This window comes from Dysidea avara, chromosome 1 (genome assembly GCF_963678975.1).
Source record: "Dysidea avara chromosome 1, odDysAvar1.4, whole genome shotgun sequence".
Classification (NCBI taxonomy): Eukaryota; Metazoa; Porifera; class Demospongiae; order Dictyoceratida; family Dysideidae; genus Dysidea; species Dysidea avara.
Window position 1 is genome coordinate 46,803,615 of NC_089272.1, and position 14,486 is coordinate 46,818,100.

Sequence of the window (14,486 nt, forward strand, 5' to 3'; positions counted from 1 at the left end):
GCTATTGACCTAAAATTTTCATACAATTCTCCTAAAATACCAGGTTGAATGGCATACTCCTACATTGAGCTAAGGTGCTTCAAAGTCATAAAAGTGGATGTGTGTGGAAGTCCTGTTTTGTCAAATTTGGTCACATATTTTTATTATAAATGTGGTATAAATTGAACACATTTCAACATTCACATCATGAATAACTTTGTCATTACAACATTACCCACCTCTGATACACATGTCGCATCATTTTGAGTCTCACAGGCATTGACAGCTGTAACAATTATAGAAAAGTATAACATTTGTAACATATAGACAAGTGTCACCAGTGATAACCGTATTTCAAATAGTTTGGTTTTAAAATCTTACTATGTACTACTGTATTCAATATAAACTTAGCTTATTAAAGGTGGTAACAATTTCATAGCAACATACTAGCTACCGAGACTTGACACTGTATACGCTGATTATTTCACGATAAATAATTCGTAGCAAGTGAAAATTCATTATTTTAATTGTGTTAGGGATCAGTTAATCATGTCTTGTCTACATCATTGTACCTAATTTAGTGTGTTTAGGCTTTCAGTTTTCTGAAGTACAAGAGCACTTTGCTCATGTTTTGTCCTGTTATGCCAGACGTTTGCTAAATACTATTGCCATTCTATTATTCCAAAAACTATTCTGGCAAAATTGTCACATTCCAAATTTCTATACTGCCTCCAATAACTTTCCCCTGCAAACAATAGTACTGTAGGTCTTAATTCCTCAATTGGTTATGCTTTTAGAAAAACAATTTGTAAACATATTTATACAGGTTTATAGTTTGTAGTTTGTAACATGAAGGCAGCTCTATAGCCTGCAAAATAATGTTCAATTGAATCAGGGGCATAGACAGGACTTCTTTGTGGTTCCAGATTTAAGTAGTTTAGTAGTTAGTTGGAGATGCAGATGTCTAAGGGTGCATCCCCCATAATTATGCTGACAGACTATGAAAATTAGTTAAAGTTTGCTACATTCATGATCCCAAAGATGATGTAAGAAATTCAATAAATTAATGCTTAACAACATTAATTTTAAGTCCTTTAAGTTTATGCTAGTGTGGAGTAATGGTAGTCTGGCTCTGACCACCCCTTCACAAAAAGTAAGGGTCTGGTGAAATATAGATACCAAATCATTTCAAAAGGAATTCAATTAGACAGCATACATAACTGCTGGTTACGTCAAATGGTTGTCCTTCAATTTGAACAAAAGCATTGCATTGCCAAGGCGATCTGTGTGTAAATGTCATTGGTACGCATTAATTGGCTACTGCCAAATTTGAGCATTAGAAATTATCTGGATTTCACCAGAACCTTACTTTTTGTGAATGGGTGGACAGTACCAAACTAGGGTAATGAGATATAGGTAGTAATTGTAAATGCATACACAAATTCTCCAGTTGAAAATAAAATCTCTAGATCTATGTAGTTATACTAAACTTGAAGTCTTAGCAATTGTTCCTTAATCCTACATTTATTTAGATGCCATTTTAAAGAAATATTCTGCTATGGAATTCTATGAATGTTGCAATCACTTTTGATTTAGATTACACTTGACTGGTCTATTAGGAAATCTTGACCTTTAGAGAGATTTCTTCTTTGTCATGTATACACTGAATCATTATTATAATTTTATTTCCAAAGAAATTCCTGTTACACTGCTATACTGTACTGTTCTTGTCTTTTTCAGTGTTTTGTGCCACGAAGCTATGATAGTTAGGCATTGTTTTCTGATTTAATTGGGTTTCTGGAACCCCAGGAAACTGCCCTCCCTATGCCCCTATGGATAATACTCACATCACCAAATGTACACATACAATACGCCACGCAGATGACAGTGAATATACATAATTATAGTACATACATTTCAAGTTGTACATCCATACTCCTGGTATGCCTACATTGCTGGTCTGTGTAATATTTATAATACTGGGAGTTTGTGATCCAGGAATAGTATAAGAGTTATAACCATCACCAGCATTAACTCCTGCTAGAGCTTCAGTTCCTCCAAGTCCTCTAAATCCACCAGAATTACTACCGGTAGTCCATTGCATTCTCTCATCAGCATATAGGAATATCGCAAATGACTCCACTCCACTAGTGGCCAGTACACACTGGAATGTGTTGGTCTAAACAAGCCAACAGATTTTTACTACATACATGCATGTACAGAGAAGACAAATCTGTACATACATCCATTGAATGCTTACATACAGTACATACATGCTTATAACACCTGTACAGAGTTCAACTACGAACAAGTCACCCAGTACAGAGTTCAGCTACAGGTAAATCACCATATAGAGAGTTCAATTATGAACAAGTCACCCTGTAGAGCATTCAGCTACAAGTAAATCACCATGTAGAGAATTCAGCTACAAACAAATCACCGAAAAGAGAGAGTTCAGCTACAAGCAAGTCATCCTAGAAATGTCTCACCTGTGGAATTCAGCTACAAACAGGTCACCCTGTAGAGAATTTAGCTACAAAAAAAAATGACACTTTAGAGAGTCATCTACAAACAAGTCACACAGTAGAGAGTCCAGCTACAAACTAATTACTCCATAGAGATTTCAGCTACAAATCAATCACCTGGAGGAGAGTTTAGCTACAAACAAATCACCCTGTAGAAAGTTCAGCTTGATAGAGAAGAGAATTCAGTAAAGAAGTTTAGATGTGGGCCAAGAAATGGCTGCAATGATAGTATGTTGATTAATTTGTAATGTCACAATTTAAGTAACATTATATACAGTATGTCACTCTAAATAACAGTATTATGTGAGATGTTTTATCTTACCTTATCAAAACTTTGATAGTAGTAGCCAACCCTGTACCAAGTAGCAATCAGCAAATTTTGTATTGTTACATTCTGAGACATAGGAAAAGCTGCTCTTATTTCACTGGTTGCTCTAGCAAGGAGACTAGAATCAGTGGTCTGACGATAGTAAATATTTCCAGTTCCTCTTGTGTCAACATCAGCCCAGTATGGTGCAATAATCTTACTATTTTCACTCAGAGGTAATGACAGAGGAGTACGAACATTATAACGACTTCCAAAACTGATAACTCCATTATCATTGATCTACAGCAGATGTACAGTACAGTGTATGTAGAAAGTGCATACGTTTCTGTACATTGAAAAGCTATGCACAAGTTCATAGACATGATTTTCTTGAATGCAAAGTAGTGTACATAATAAGTACATGTGAATATTTCAATTGAAAATGTAATGATATGTATTTCAATAATTATAATCAAATTACAAATGTGACTGAGTAACCTGATACTGAAAATAGTTGAATGGCCAGTTGAGCCAAAAAAATGTTGCTAGAACAGAACCTGTCTTAGGGATCAGCTGTATAGAACTGCCCACGTCCTAAACAGATTTCCCAAGTGAAAAATACTGTATATACTAACCCTCCTGTTATAGTAGCCACCTGCTTATTAAGGCCAAGGGCTGAAAGTGACAGATTTTACTGTTGGTTATTGAATTGCAAATAGTGTATTATGTAGTGCTGGGCGATGTACAGTAGCTGATATACTGTACGACATATTATGGCTTAGTTATTCTATGTCACAATATGATAGCTATAGAAATTATATCATGATAGAGTGGATGTGATCTATAATCAGCACAATGTGTGGTATCTCCAGTTTCGTCAGGACTCTTGTCACACCCGTATGTCACCCACATCAACAGAGTTGTCATACTATCAGGCATTCTGGTAACACTTTCCTACCATTGTAAAAGGTGCTACTGTAGCTTGCAGTAGGCCAGTGCCAGAGAAGAGTATTAGATCAAAGAGCCTCTGTGATTAATGCAGTAGATGAAACAGTAGATTAAATTGTTAGTGAACTTGAAAACCAAGTACCGTAACTTGACAATATGCAAATCAACAAGTCTTTTTTGTGATTCTCAGTAAATCAAATGCATTTGATACCATTAGCTATACAGCGCATATTAATTTGTGTGCTATGTGGCCATGTTCCTGTGTAATGTATACAGCATAGTGCATACTTGACAAACCATCAACTAAGCATGCATATTAAAAATTAATATTGGTATAGATGTATAATCATGATGTATAATACTGCATTATTCATATTGTGAATAAATTTTGCCATGACATAATTATGATATTAAAAAATCATATACTGTCCAGCAATAGCATTATGTAGAGTGTAGCATCTTGGTAGCATTTAGGTAGCATTTATAGTGTAATTTTATCAAGAATTTGTTTAGAGGGCTTTAACAGCAAAATGTGACCTAATTTTAGAAAACCGTCGATATCCGCACAATTTTCAAAATGCATTTTATTTGTTCTTTGTTTTCTACAGGGACAGAGGAATGGACTAGCAAAGTTTCAGCTTCCTAAGTTAAACAGCGTTGGAAATACAGCACTAGACAGCCAAACAAGCAAATAATTTGATATGTACAGAAGCTATCGAGAAAAGAATCTACAGGTGCTTACATAAACCATCATAACTTACTGATACAACGACGTACGGAACTGAATCTTGGCTCATTGTGTTCGCCATGAATTTGTGCATCCACCAAGGTATAGTTTTCCCCCAGGCATGTTTCTTTGTTCGAGAAGGAAGGCAAATTCACTGAAAAACGATTGTCGGTAAATTCTTTCGTCACCGCAACGTAAACAAACGTCTGTACCTTTGGAAACTTTTTGTGTATGGAGATGAAACAAAGATTTTTGTACTCCCTATGGACAGGCGAACACGATGATTCCCAGGATTTATCCATTGGAGGCTTAATTCGCCCACCAGTGAGGCGATAAAAACTTGCGTAGTTTTTTCTGGAGCTTGCGTTTTTTACGTATAGTTTTTAAATGTGTTTTATTACAAAAGTACTCTTGTGTGTATATCGATGGTTTTCCAAAATTCGGTCACAAATTATTTTGTACCTTGCAATGTTTCTGCAACATCATTTTTCACTGCTTAAATATAAAATTCGCAATTTTAGCCTCAAGAATAAAATTCTGTTTTGTGTAAGTCATCCATCAACCTCATAAATGAACAGTTAAAGACATAAAATTCCAATAAAATGGCACTTATAATGATTATTTATGTGTTATACCATAACCCAGCAATTGCTTTCAATCATTTCAGATGCAAAATGAAGCTTAATAAATAATACAACTTTTTTGTGTGTGGTAAAACGGCAACTAAATGCAAATTCATACTGTTTAACCTAAATATTTCAAGAGAGAAAATTTTTGCTGATTTCACGGTTTTGGGTGTTACCAGCAAAAATTTTATCCTTGAAATATTTAGACTTCCATATAGTCTAATAAATTTTGGAAGTGTTTGAAAAATTTTTTTAGCAACATTTTCCAACCTCTAAAATTTTACCCTCAAAATATTTAGTCTATATGGTAAGCTGTAGAAGGGGAGAGCCATAGGGTGCTGAAGTTCATTCTTGGTTAGCTTACTTGAGAAAAGGTAAGCTCCTTCCCAAATTATCAGGTCTGATTGCATTTAAGAACAAGTTGATTTCGCCGGCAAAATTTTTGGCATCATGGATGGGTAAAAGCAATGAGCAAAATGCCGGCATAATAGGTACAATTTTTGTGGAGTGGACATAAATATTGCACAAAAGATCGAGATACTCTTATAGAACAGTCACATGTGATTAAATATCACCTATACCTAGCTAACTGTTATGGGAAGAGCATGTAATGATTGAGATATCCTAATAGAGCAATCGCATAAGCAATATATAGCTAGCTCCTTGCTATATAGGGTAAGTCCTATAAGCAATTATATAGCTATAATTATGGTAAGAGTAAGTGCAGATCGAGATACTGTACTCTAATAGAACAGTCATTTTAAGGTTAAATTGTAGCTTAATAAATCTATATACGGAGCAAAATAGATAATTCTTGAACAAAATATGGAGCATAATGGGTGGAATTTAAAGAATTGTTAAAAAGAAAAATAGGTGAAAAAAAGCAAAATAGACTCATCCCTAATTGCATTCTTTATATCTGAGAATGGCACTGTAATTCCATTTAAATGCTGACATACACTAGCTATTCCTAGATATCGCCAAAAAAGTCACAAACACTCTCTAAAAAACATTAGCCAGGACTGAACATGTTGACCTCTCAATCAGTGTTATGCTCTAGCACTATATATATATATATATATATATATATATATGTATGCCACCTCTTCTTCAAGTAAATTACAATACTAAACATACTGTATTAACATTACAGGGCATTGTGGTTGATGAACTTTACATGTTATTGACAACTTCGTAGCTGGCCTAGGACTACTAGAGAATATAGTCAATTAGCCAGCAGTAAAGAAAGTCGTTACTTGTTTAATTTGTATACTACAACAAATTTCATCATATTACTATTTACATTGTTCATCCTTTAATATTGAAAAAAAAAATTTAAGTGGCAGTCAAGTGGCTAAAGTGCCTCAGGTAAAGGGCACACCCTCCATATAATAATGAATGGAAATGATTCTTTGCACGTAACTCAACAAGTCAGTTGAAAGGTAAGTGAATGAAAAAGCGGTTGTCTTGGGTGCTAAGAAGCACAGTTAGTTACGGCAGCTTATTTAAACAATACTTCTATAATAGGTAGTACGTCTCGAAGGCAAAAGTGAACAAAGCGACGTGTTATTACAGCTAGCAGGAACACTATAAATGTGAGGTAAACAGTGCAACTAACTAAAGGTTTTCGAGTCGTAAACATCATCGTTAATCATTGAACATTAGGTTGCAAATTTAATAGAAACGTGTGTTGGTGATGTAATATACTACGTAATTCTGCGCAATGCATTCTTGAAACTTCTTCAATTTTCCAATCAACTTTGTTGCCAAAGCAATTGTCAGAATCAGTTATAAAGTTTTATTACAGAAGATCGAAGGTATTTTTGAATGTGCACGCGTATTGTCATAGTGATCCGAACTTGTGAGTGCAGTGTTTTTCGGTCCAAGTTTCTGAGCTCTCCTTTCATTTCCACCTCTAGCTGATTCACAATCAAACTCTAAATACGCAGAAACATACACACCATGAAAAGAAAGTCAGTACTAGGATATGGACCCCGTAATGGTTGGCATGATAGAATAAAGTTGCACCATTCATCCTACTATAAAATTGTTCTTGAACTTTCGCCGTTTGTGATGTGCTATATACAACAACAGTACAGAACAGCCCATTTTCTTAGTGCTTATTTCGGTAGTGAAACTAAATTCGATAATAACTTGGAAATCACAGGATATTTTAAATTTAATTAATTAAGTGGGAAGACACTTGACCGCCACCTTAGCTTAGTTGATTAAGCTGACATAACTTCTTACTGATAGAGCTAAGTTTATATTGTACTTCCTCTAGTTCTTAAGACCAGGGTTAAGATGAAAACTGTGTAGAAAATTATGATAGTGAAACCCATTTCAAATGTGCATACACCCATAACTTGTGACTTCTTATGCAGTAAGAGCTCTGAAGATTATTAAACTTTTCTCACTTTGACAAACACGCTGATACCAAGGACTACAATAAGCCACTTCTTTTATAGTGAAATAGGCCTTCAAATAATTCATAAAAGCTATAGCAATGATCTCCATAATTATATTCATCTACTACATTATATAAATCTGTGATTTCTTGCAGGCATGTAATAGTGTCTATCATGGACCCAAGTGATTTTCCTGATATATATATATATACACATAAGCTTGATGGCTGCAGGTCCAAGGGCATGGGTGTACATATCAGCCAAATCATGAGGGGATGTGATACAACTGATGTACCATGCTGAAGATCGATTTTAGTCTGAATTTTTATAAACATACTGGCCACATCATCACCACGATACATTTATATGCACCTTAGCCAGTCATTAAATGTACCACAGCCACCAAGGATTTATAAGATGAATACCCAGAAATTTGCCTTTAAAGTTAGGAGGCTTCATGGTACACTAATCACATGCAATGATGATATATTAATTTTACACACAGCCTGCACAACAATCAAAATTCTATTTTCAACTTACATAAACCACCCTGACAATTTCATCAAAGAAGTGAAAGGTGTCTGCTAATGTGATTGCTGGAGAGCTTCCTTCTCCCAGATAAGGTGTTGGCAAGGTAACATCATTGTGTGTTAATCCAAATGGATAAAACTACAAAGAAATACACAGACTGCATTAATTTTGATTAAACCACATGAGTCAACTAAATGTACAGTAAGTTGGTGGCTGGGGTGAGGGAGGATGAAGAGTGTATACAGCATAATTAGTTTTATATTTTACTGGATCTTGGAAAACTGGTCTTATTGCCCAAGGCAGCAGGATTGATTTTTACCAGAACACAAAGCAACGTGAATACACTATCAAATTTCACTGTCAAAATCAGCCAGGCTTAAATAGTCTGCTTTCACTGGCTGCTTTTCCCAAGCCCAGTAGAAAGTTGTATGAGTGGTCTGGGGCCTAACGTGAGCTATGGACAACCTGCATACTATAGCTCTGTGGTGCTGAGTATAGACCTGTGCTGTAAATTGCCTTTAATTTTAGCCAGTTTAGATATGTGACCGAATTTTGGAAAATCACCCTTATGGGTGCATTTGACACATTAAATATTTAGTTCTGAAACACAGTATTATAAGTTAAATTCCTACTCAATTAAGAGAAGAATAAATCATAGATACCCTGAATTACAAGAAAATTTTTAGAAATATTTGAAAAGTGCTTTCTGATGTTAACAGCACCATGCTAGTTTCAAAAATTCTAATTGTTTCAGGCACGACCATAAGGGTGATTTTCCAAAATTTGGTCACATATCTGAGTGGCCCATAATTTGCCCTAATCCCTACATGTTCCTCTTTAATTTAGTAAACAACCTCTCCACCCCCACCCACCACTCCTGTTGGAGCTCAGAGTTAAAAATAGCAAGAATCCTAGCTGCTACTTGTACGGTAGATGCTCTAGAAGATTGGAATTGATGTAAAACATGTGAAAATTTGGTACACGTAGCTTCTGAATCAACTACTGTTGAGCTACGGTACAACACAGTAAATGCAGCATAATCGATATGGCAATAAAACCAGTTTCCTAGAGACAGTCACATAATAATTATCATCATCATCATCATCAGAAAATGGATATGCCCCAAACCTTACTATAAGTATAGCTATCAAGGCCTGCTGAAGTTATAAGCAGCATGTCTAAGCACTAAAGTTTGTTAGAGGTGCTTAAGTCATATGGTACATATGTACTGCATAACAGTAATGAACAAGACATTCTGTATGATTGCACTGTATAATACAGTATATACATTATATACACTGTATATGTAAATATTAATGAATACTTTTCAACAAACACTGCATGGAGATGATAATAACATCAAGCTTCAAATATTTTTAAAAGATCACATATACTGTACTCTTACGAATATGTTTTGGATGTGTTACATAAGGCAAAGAAACAAATACTTATTAAAGTATTACACACATAGAAAATCTAATTATAAAACAACATAATTATTTTTCTTTCAAAATGATCAGACAATCAAGTAGCTTTACTGAAATCCGGACTTTATCAGGCCACTATAGTGCTGACAACTGCAACAAATATAAGTTGTAAGAGCTAAAATATATTGTTTTTTGGTTTTTGGTTTATGACTTTCCTTTGTCTAGGATTGGTAGGAGTGATATAGCATGGTGTACAAGGGCAAAAAAGATTGGCCAGTGGTGAATACAGTACTTTGAGATAGAACGATGAAGCCAGACGTTACTGGAAGAAGTTGGTCCTGCACTGTACACTGCTGGGAATAGTAATGGCCAAACCAAATGTTTCTTGACATTTGTTCAAAATATTGCAATAGCATGATGTCACTTTGTAAAGGAATAATCATGTATGATTTACCAGGTCCAATTTCTGTATTGGTGTTGATTTTTGTAAGAAAATTTCCATATTTGGTTATTTGCTCCATGGTAAACAACAACCAGTATTAGGCTACAAAATGTATGGTAGGTATCATCCAGTACAACACTTTGATACTCCCACACACTGGGATTTAAGTAAACATTATACATGTATCATTGAACCCAATAATATTATCAAAGGACCACTGCACTTGTGTACAGCAAATTTAATACAGCATGAGGGGGTTGCTGAGTAACGTATTTGTCTCAAGACACTCTCCAAGTACTGCATTCTTTGTACACACAAGGTGATTTATGTGTTATACTATAATCTCTGTTTCATCTTGTTTGGAGTGCTCATCTCAAGTACTTAAACTACTTCAATTTTTGCCCATCATACAATCAGTGAATTTTCATGTCTATTCTTGATTGTTTGTAGAATAAAAAGGATAGTTTTAGCAATTCACAACATGATCAATCATGTTGTTTATGCACCACTCTGCGTGGGCAGTTCAAAGGCACCGCCAGTGCCATAATTTGTATATTGCACTGCTGCAGACCGCAGGAGTGCATTATAACTTATAACGCACTAGTTGCGGTTTTTTAGACCACAACGAGTGCATTATAAGTTATAATGCACCGACCGCAGTGCAATATACAGATATTGCACTGGCTGCGGTTTTGTGCAGCATAGCACAAGTGCCGGTGGCGAAGACCACTACGACACCTCACCTAATAGGTGGAAAGACACTTCACAGATCACTCGAATTCTTTTATAGCCTGACATGTAAAGGTCGATTGTGGGCCATAACGTCACCAATACGTATAATGTTTACAAGCAGCCAATGGCGATAGAAAAATCCAACACGGGTGGCCACAACTCTAGTCTACATATATATATACGTACTTATACACCTTACTAGTCTGGTGCCATCTTAGCCCAGATTAAACTGTAGCCCACTTTGACAATGACTCAATAAAACAAATATATTCTAAATAATACTAACCTTTACGTTCGATTGTGGTAACCAGTTTTGTCATGTCACCTGATTCGAGTTTAGCCAGTGTGAATAGTAAGAATTAGACTAGCATCGTTTAGTAGTTAGGTTTTGTTTACTTAAAACGTCTATTTAGCTACTTTTTTTTGCTCGAGAGAATCACTATGGCGATTAGTCTGGCACTTAGTCTATATGGTGATTGAGTGATCACGCTGGCATGCTGAGCACTACATGATGAGAGTCGAACAGCGAATGCAGGTTAGTGATATAACCCATAGCGTACTAGCTTTCAATATCTCAGGTGGTGTAGTACTGCAGGGGGAACGTCATCGCAACGTCCGGCTTGGTTACCCACAATCGATGTTAGAAACCTGGCCTTTATAAGTGTTACAGCTGTCTTGTGAGACTCTCCCCACCTATTAGGTGAGTGGTACATAACAGTTATACAACGTGCACTCGTGTTCTGCCTGTATAAACGCACCTTGCCTTCGGGCCTAACGGCCCTCAGGCTCGTGCGTTTATATCAGGCAGAGCACTCGTGGCCGTTGTATAACTATATATTGTAGCATTCCTTTCCTAACTATACTGTATTTTCCTCATAACTGTACTTAACTACCCACATACTTGTACTGTATGAGCAGATACATCACTTTATGGAAAATACTCTACACTTTAGCACTGTGATTTTGCCATGCAAAATGCAATATGTATTTTACCTCCGATAGACATGTGTGTCTTCCTGGTAGACAATCATCAATCACTAAAACTGCACATGAAGTATAAAATATAATATAATATAATATAAAAGTAAAAATCACAGAAAAGTAATCACATCTGTATAACTATACAGTACAGCAGTACAGTCCACCTAAAATGTCACATTACCACATGTGGCCATGCATAGTATATACAACCATGTGGCATGTGCCACACACAGCCACATTGTGTCTGCCACGCAGTCATATTGCATTTGCCAAGCAGCCGCCAGAATCTGGCAATTACCACAAATGTGCACTATACCACACTTGGCAACACTACAACACTAGCTACATACGTACTTGTATTTCTAAGACTAGAGTCATGTCCTCAGTTCCAAGAGGTGATATAACACTATACATAAGTGTACGTAGGTATATATTCACCTTAACTAGGTTTTTTAAAGCTACAGATTGATAACTATATACTTCATCATTCCCTCCTTCATCAGTGTCATCACCAGCCAGGCATATCTGCCATACCATAGAATAGTTCAATTCGTCAACCTTCAGTTCCCCAATTTACTCTATAATTAAGTATTATTGTTTAACTACATTAGACCACTATCAGATCAACCAAAGCAAATTGCTGACCACACTTAAAAAAAAAAATCATTTGAGCGACTCTTTAGTCCAGTACAGCACCTTGTGGTGGTCATGGCCATTACTTCTGACATCAATGCTATTAGTATATTCAAGTTGTTACTGTAGCACTGCATAATATGTACCCAGTTCACCAGACACAAACCGTGACCTTTACTGCAAGTGAACGTTGACCTCAGTAAGTGGTACGTGTAGCTAATACAATGTTAACACAATATTGATATAAAAAATTGAATTATATATATCACAGAGGACTTTATTGGCCAAACAGAGACGTAGCCAGAACCCGGGCCACCCGGGCATCAATAATTTGAGATACTCTAATAGAGCAATCAGATCAAGATACTCTAATAAATCAGTCACAGTATTCAGAGAAACAGTGTAGCAAGCTACATATGTAGTTATAAATAAGGAGATGTAGTTGGTTGGAGGGGAGATCAAGGGCATAGCCAGGGGGGGTTGGATGGTTCATGCCCCCCCCCCCCCCCCCCCCTTTCAGAGGCTAAAATTTTTTAAACTAAAAATCACATCAAATCTTACAGCCCTGGAGCTCTCCGGTAGCTACTTGGACACTAGCGTTCCTCTGTACTACTCTTGAGGGTCGTATTGCATTAATGCTGAACTATTGCAAATCATCAAGATCTATTGCATCACATGATCAGTAGCGCATGTGATGCATGGTGGAAATGGTGAAGGACTGTTGATTCGTTGAGACAGACATATTACAAGGCAGCAGCTGTTGAGTGGTCGTGTTATACATGTGTGAGGTGAGCACAAACTGTGAATAGTTGATGCATATTTATCTGATGAATGGTTTGTTTATTTGTCACATGTTGGGGCACATGATGTCTTGAATACATTGGAGTACAAGCCAAGTCTAAAGTTACTGACCATCAACAGGAGGACCGACCGAGAATAATGTATACCCAGAAGGAAGTATTGCCAATGGGACTCGAGTATGGAGGGTTCTCATGTGCTACAAAAATTGAAGTTGGCTGTCTGGAAGTGAAGATTAAGTTAGTATTAGCTACAATAGGTTTCTAGATGCACAAACAGAACCTTTTAATGTTAATTCCTAAGGGCACATTTTGCGTATGCATTATTTTCATTCAGATGTAGTCTAGGGGAAAGCACCCAGGCCTTCCCCCCAAAACATTTCACTTGAAATCTGAACTCCCTTCAAGAAAATGCTGGCTACGCCCCTGGAGATATTTTCAGTAGGTAGTGACTTTTGTTTTTTAGTCTTTAGCTTACAGCTAGGCCCTGGCATCACCAAAAGTCTGGCTATGCCCCTGCCCTGTGGCCAAGACATTGTTGTTATCTGTCTTGTTACAGACTAGTGCCAGTTTCAAGCTAATCTGCATGAGAAAAATGCACTTAAACTTAAGCACCAGTACTCTAACCATATGTAAATAAGTATCTAGCACTGTTCTAATTGCATCACCTAACAATCATGCCACAGAGTGGGGAATTCCCAATGCATGGCCATGGCATTTTCCATGCATGGCTTTAGGTATACCCACACATGTCTTTAGCTTTATCCATGAGCTGCATTGCTTTACCCACACACAATGATGCATGACACCTTGTGCAAAATGTCATGTGTATGTGAAATTCTACATGTAAGTGGACTGTACTGTACATTGATACTCAGTCTTCATGTACTTGCAAGCTAGTTATATTCGAATTTGATTGTATCTGTTTACTCTATGTGCTACATATTTATGTCCCATCAATGTAGTGCTTTCAAAGTCCTTAGCAATTGAAAAGACCTGGCATTTAAACAAAGCACTGTAACTTCCACATACTTATATGTACAAAGACAGGCTAAAGGTTACAAGAGTGCATGGTGATTCAAATGATGTTAAGGGATAAACATCACTGGCTTTGGCAAGAGACTGTGTTTTCTTAACTCGAGTTTTATTTTTGAAATTTTATTGGCCATAACTTTTGTAAACATTTGTGGACAGAGTTGGTATGAAGATTAAAGGACTCATCACACTAAGGCCAACAAAATTGCACCTATATTTTACAATAGGAGCCATCATGATGGACTTACAAGCTTACAAGTGTTCATAGACAAGGCATGAAAATGGTGATATAGCACAAAGAGGAAAGGCTCTAAATAGCATGAAGTATTCTGGTTTTGTGCAAACTAGCGGTATTATTGTCACTGCAAAAACTTCCATTGTGAAATCC

At 36.4% G+C, this 14,486-nt stretch overlaps 1 protein-coding gene across 3 annotated transcripts in view; it reads right to left on the reverse strand.

Annotated features, from left to right (window-relative positions):
• The window catches only part of LOC136265857 (uncharacterized), a 425,715-nt gene that overhangs the window by 337,380 nt on the left and 73,849 nt on the right, over nt 1-14,486 (reverse strand). For all 3 annotated transcript variants that reach the window (XM_066060794.1, XM_066060798.1, XM_066060806.1), the window contains exons 32-36: nt 11,646-11,695; nt 8,061-8,189; nt 2,827-3,111; nt 1,894-2,158; nt 219-265 (exon numbers count right to left, since the gene is read on the reverse strand). In XM_066060794.1, coding sequence (XP_065916866.1) covers nt 219-265; nt 1,894-2,158; nt 2,827-3,111; nt 8,061-8,189; nt 11,646-11,695 — 776 coding nt within the window. The remainder of the gene's footprint in view (nt 1-218; nt 266-1,893; nt 2,159-2,826; nt 3,112-8,060; nt 8,190-11,645; nt 11,696-14,486) is intronic.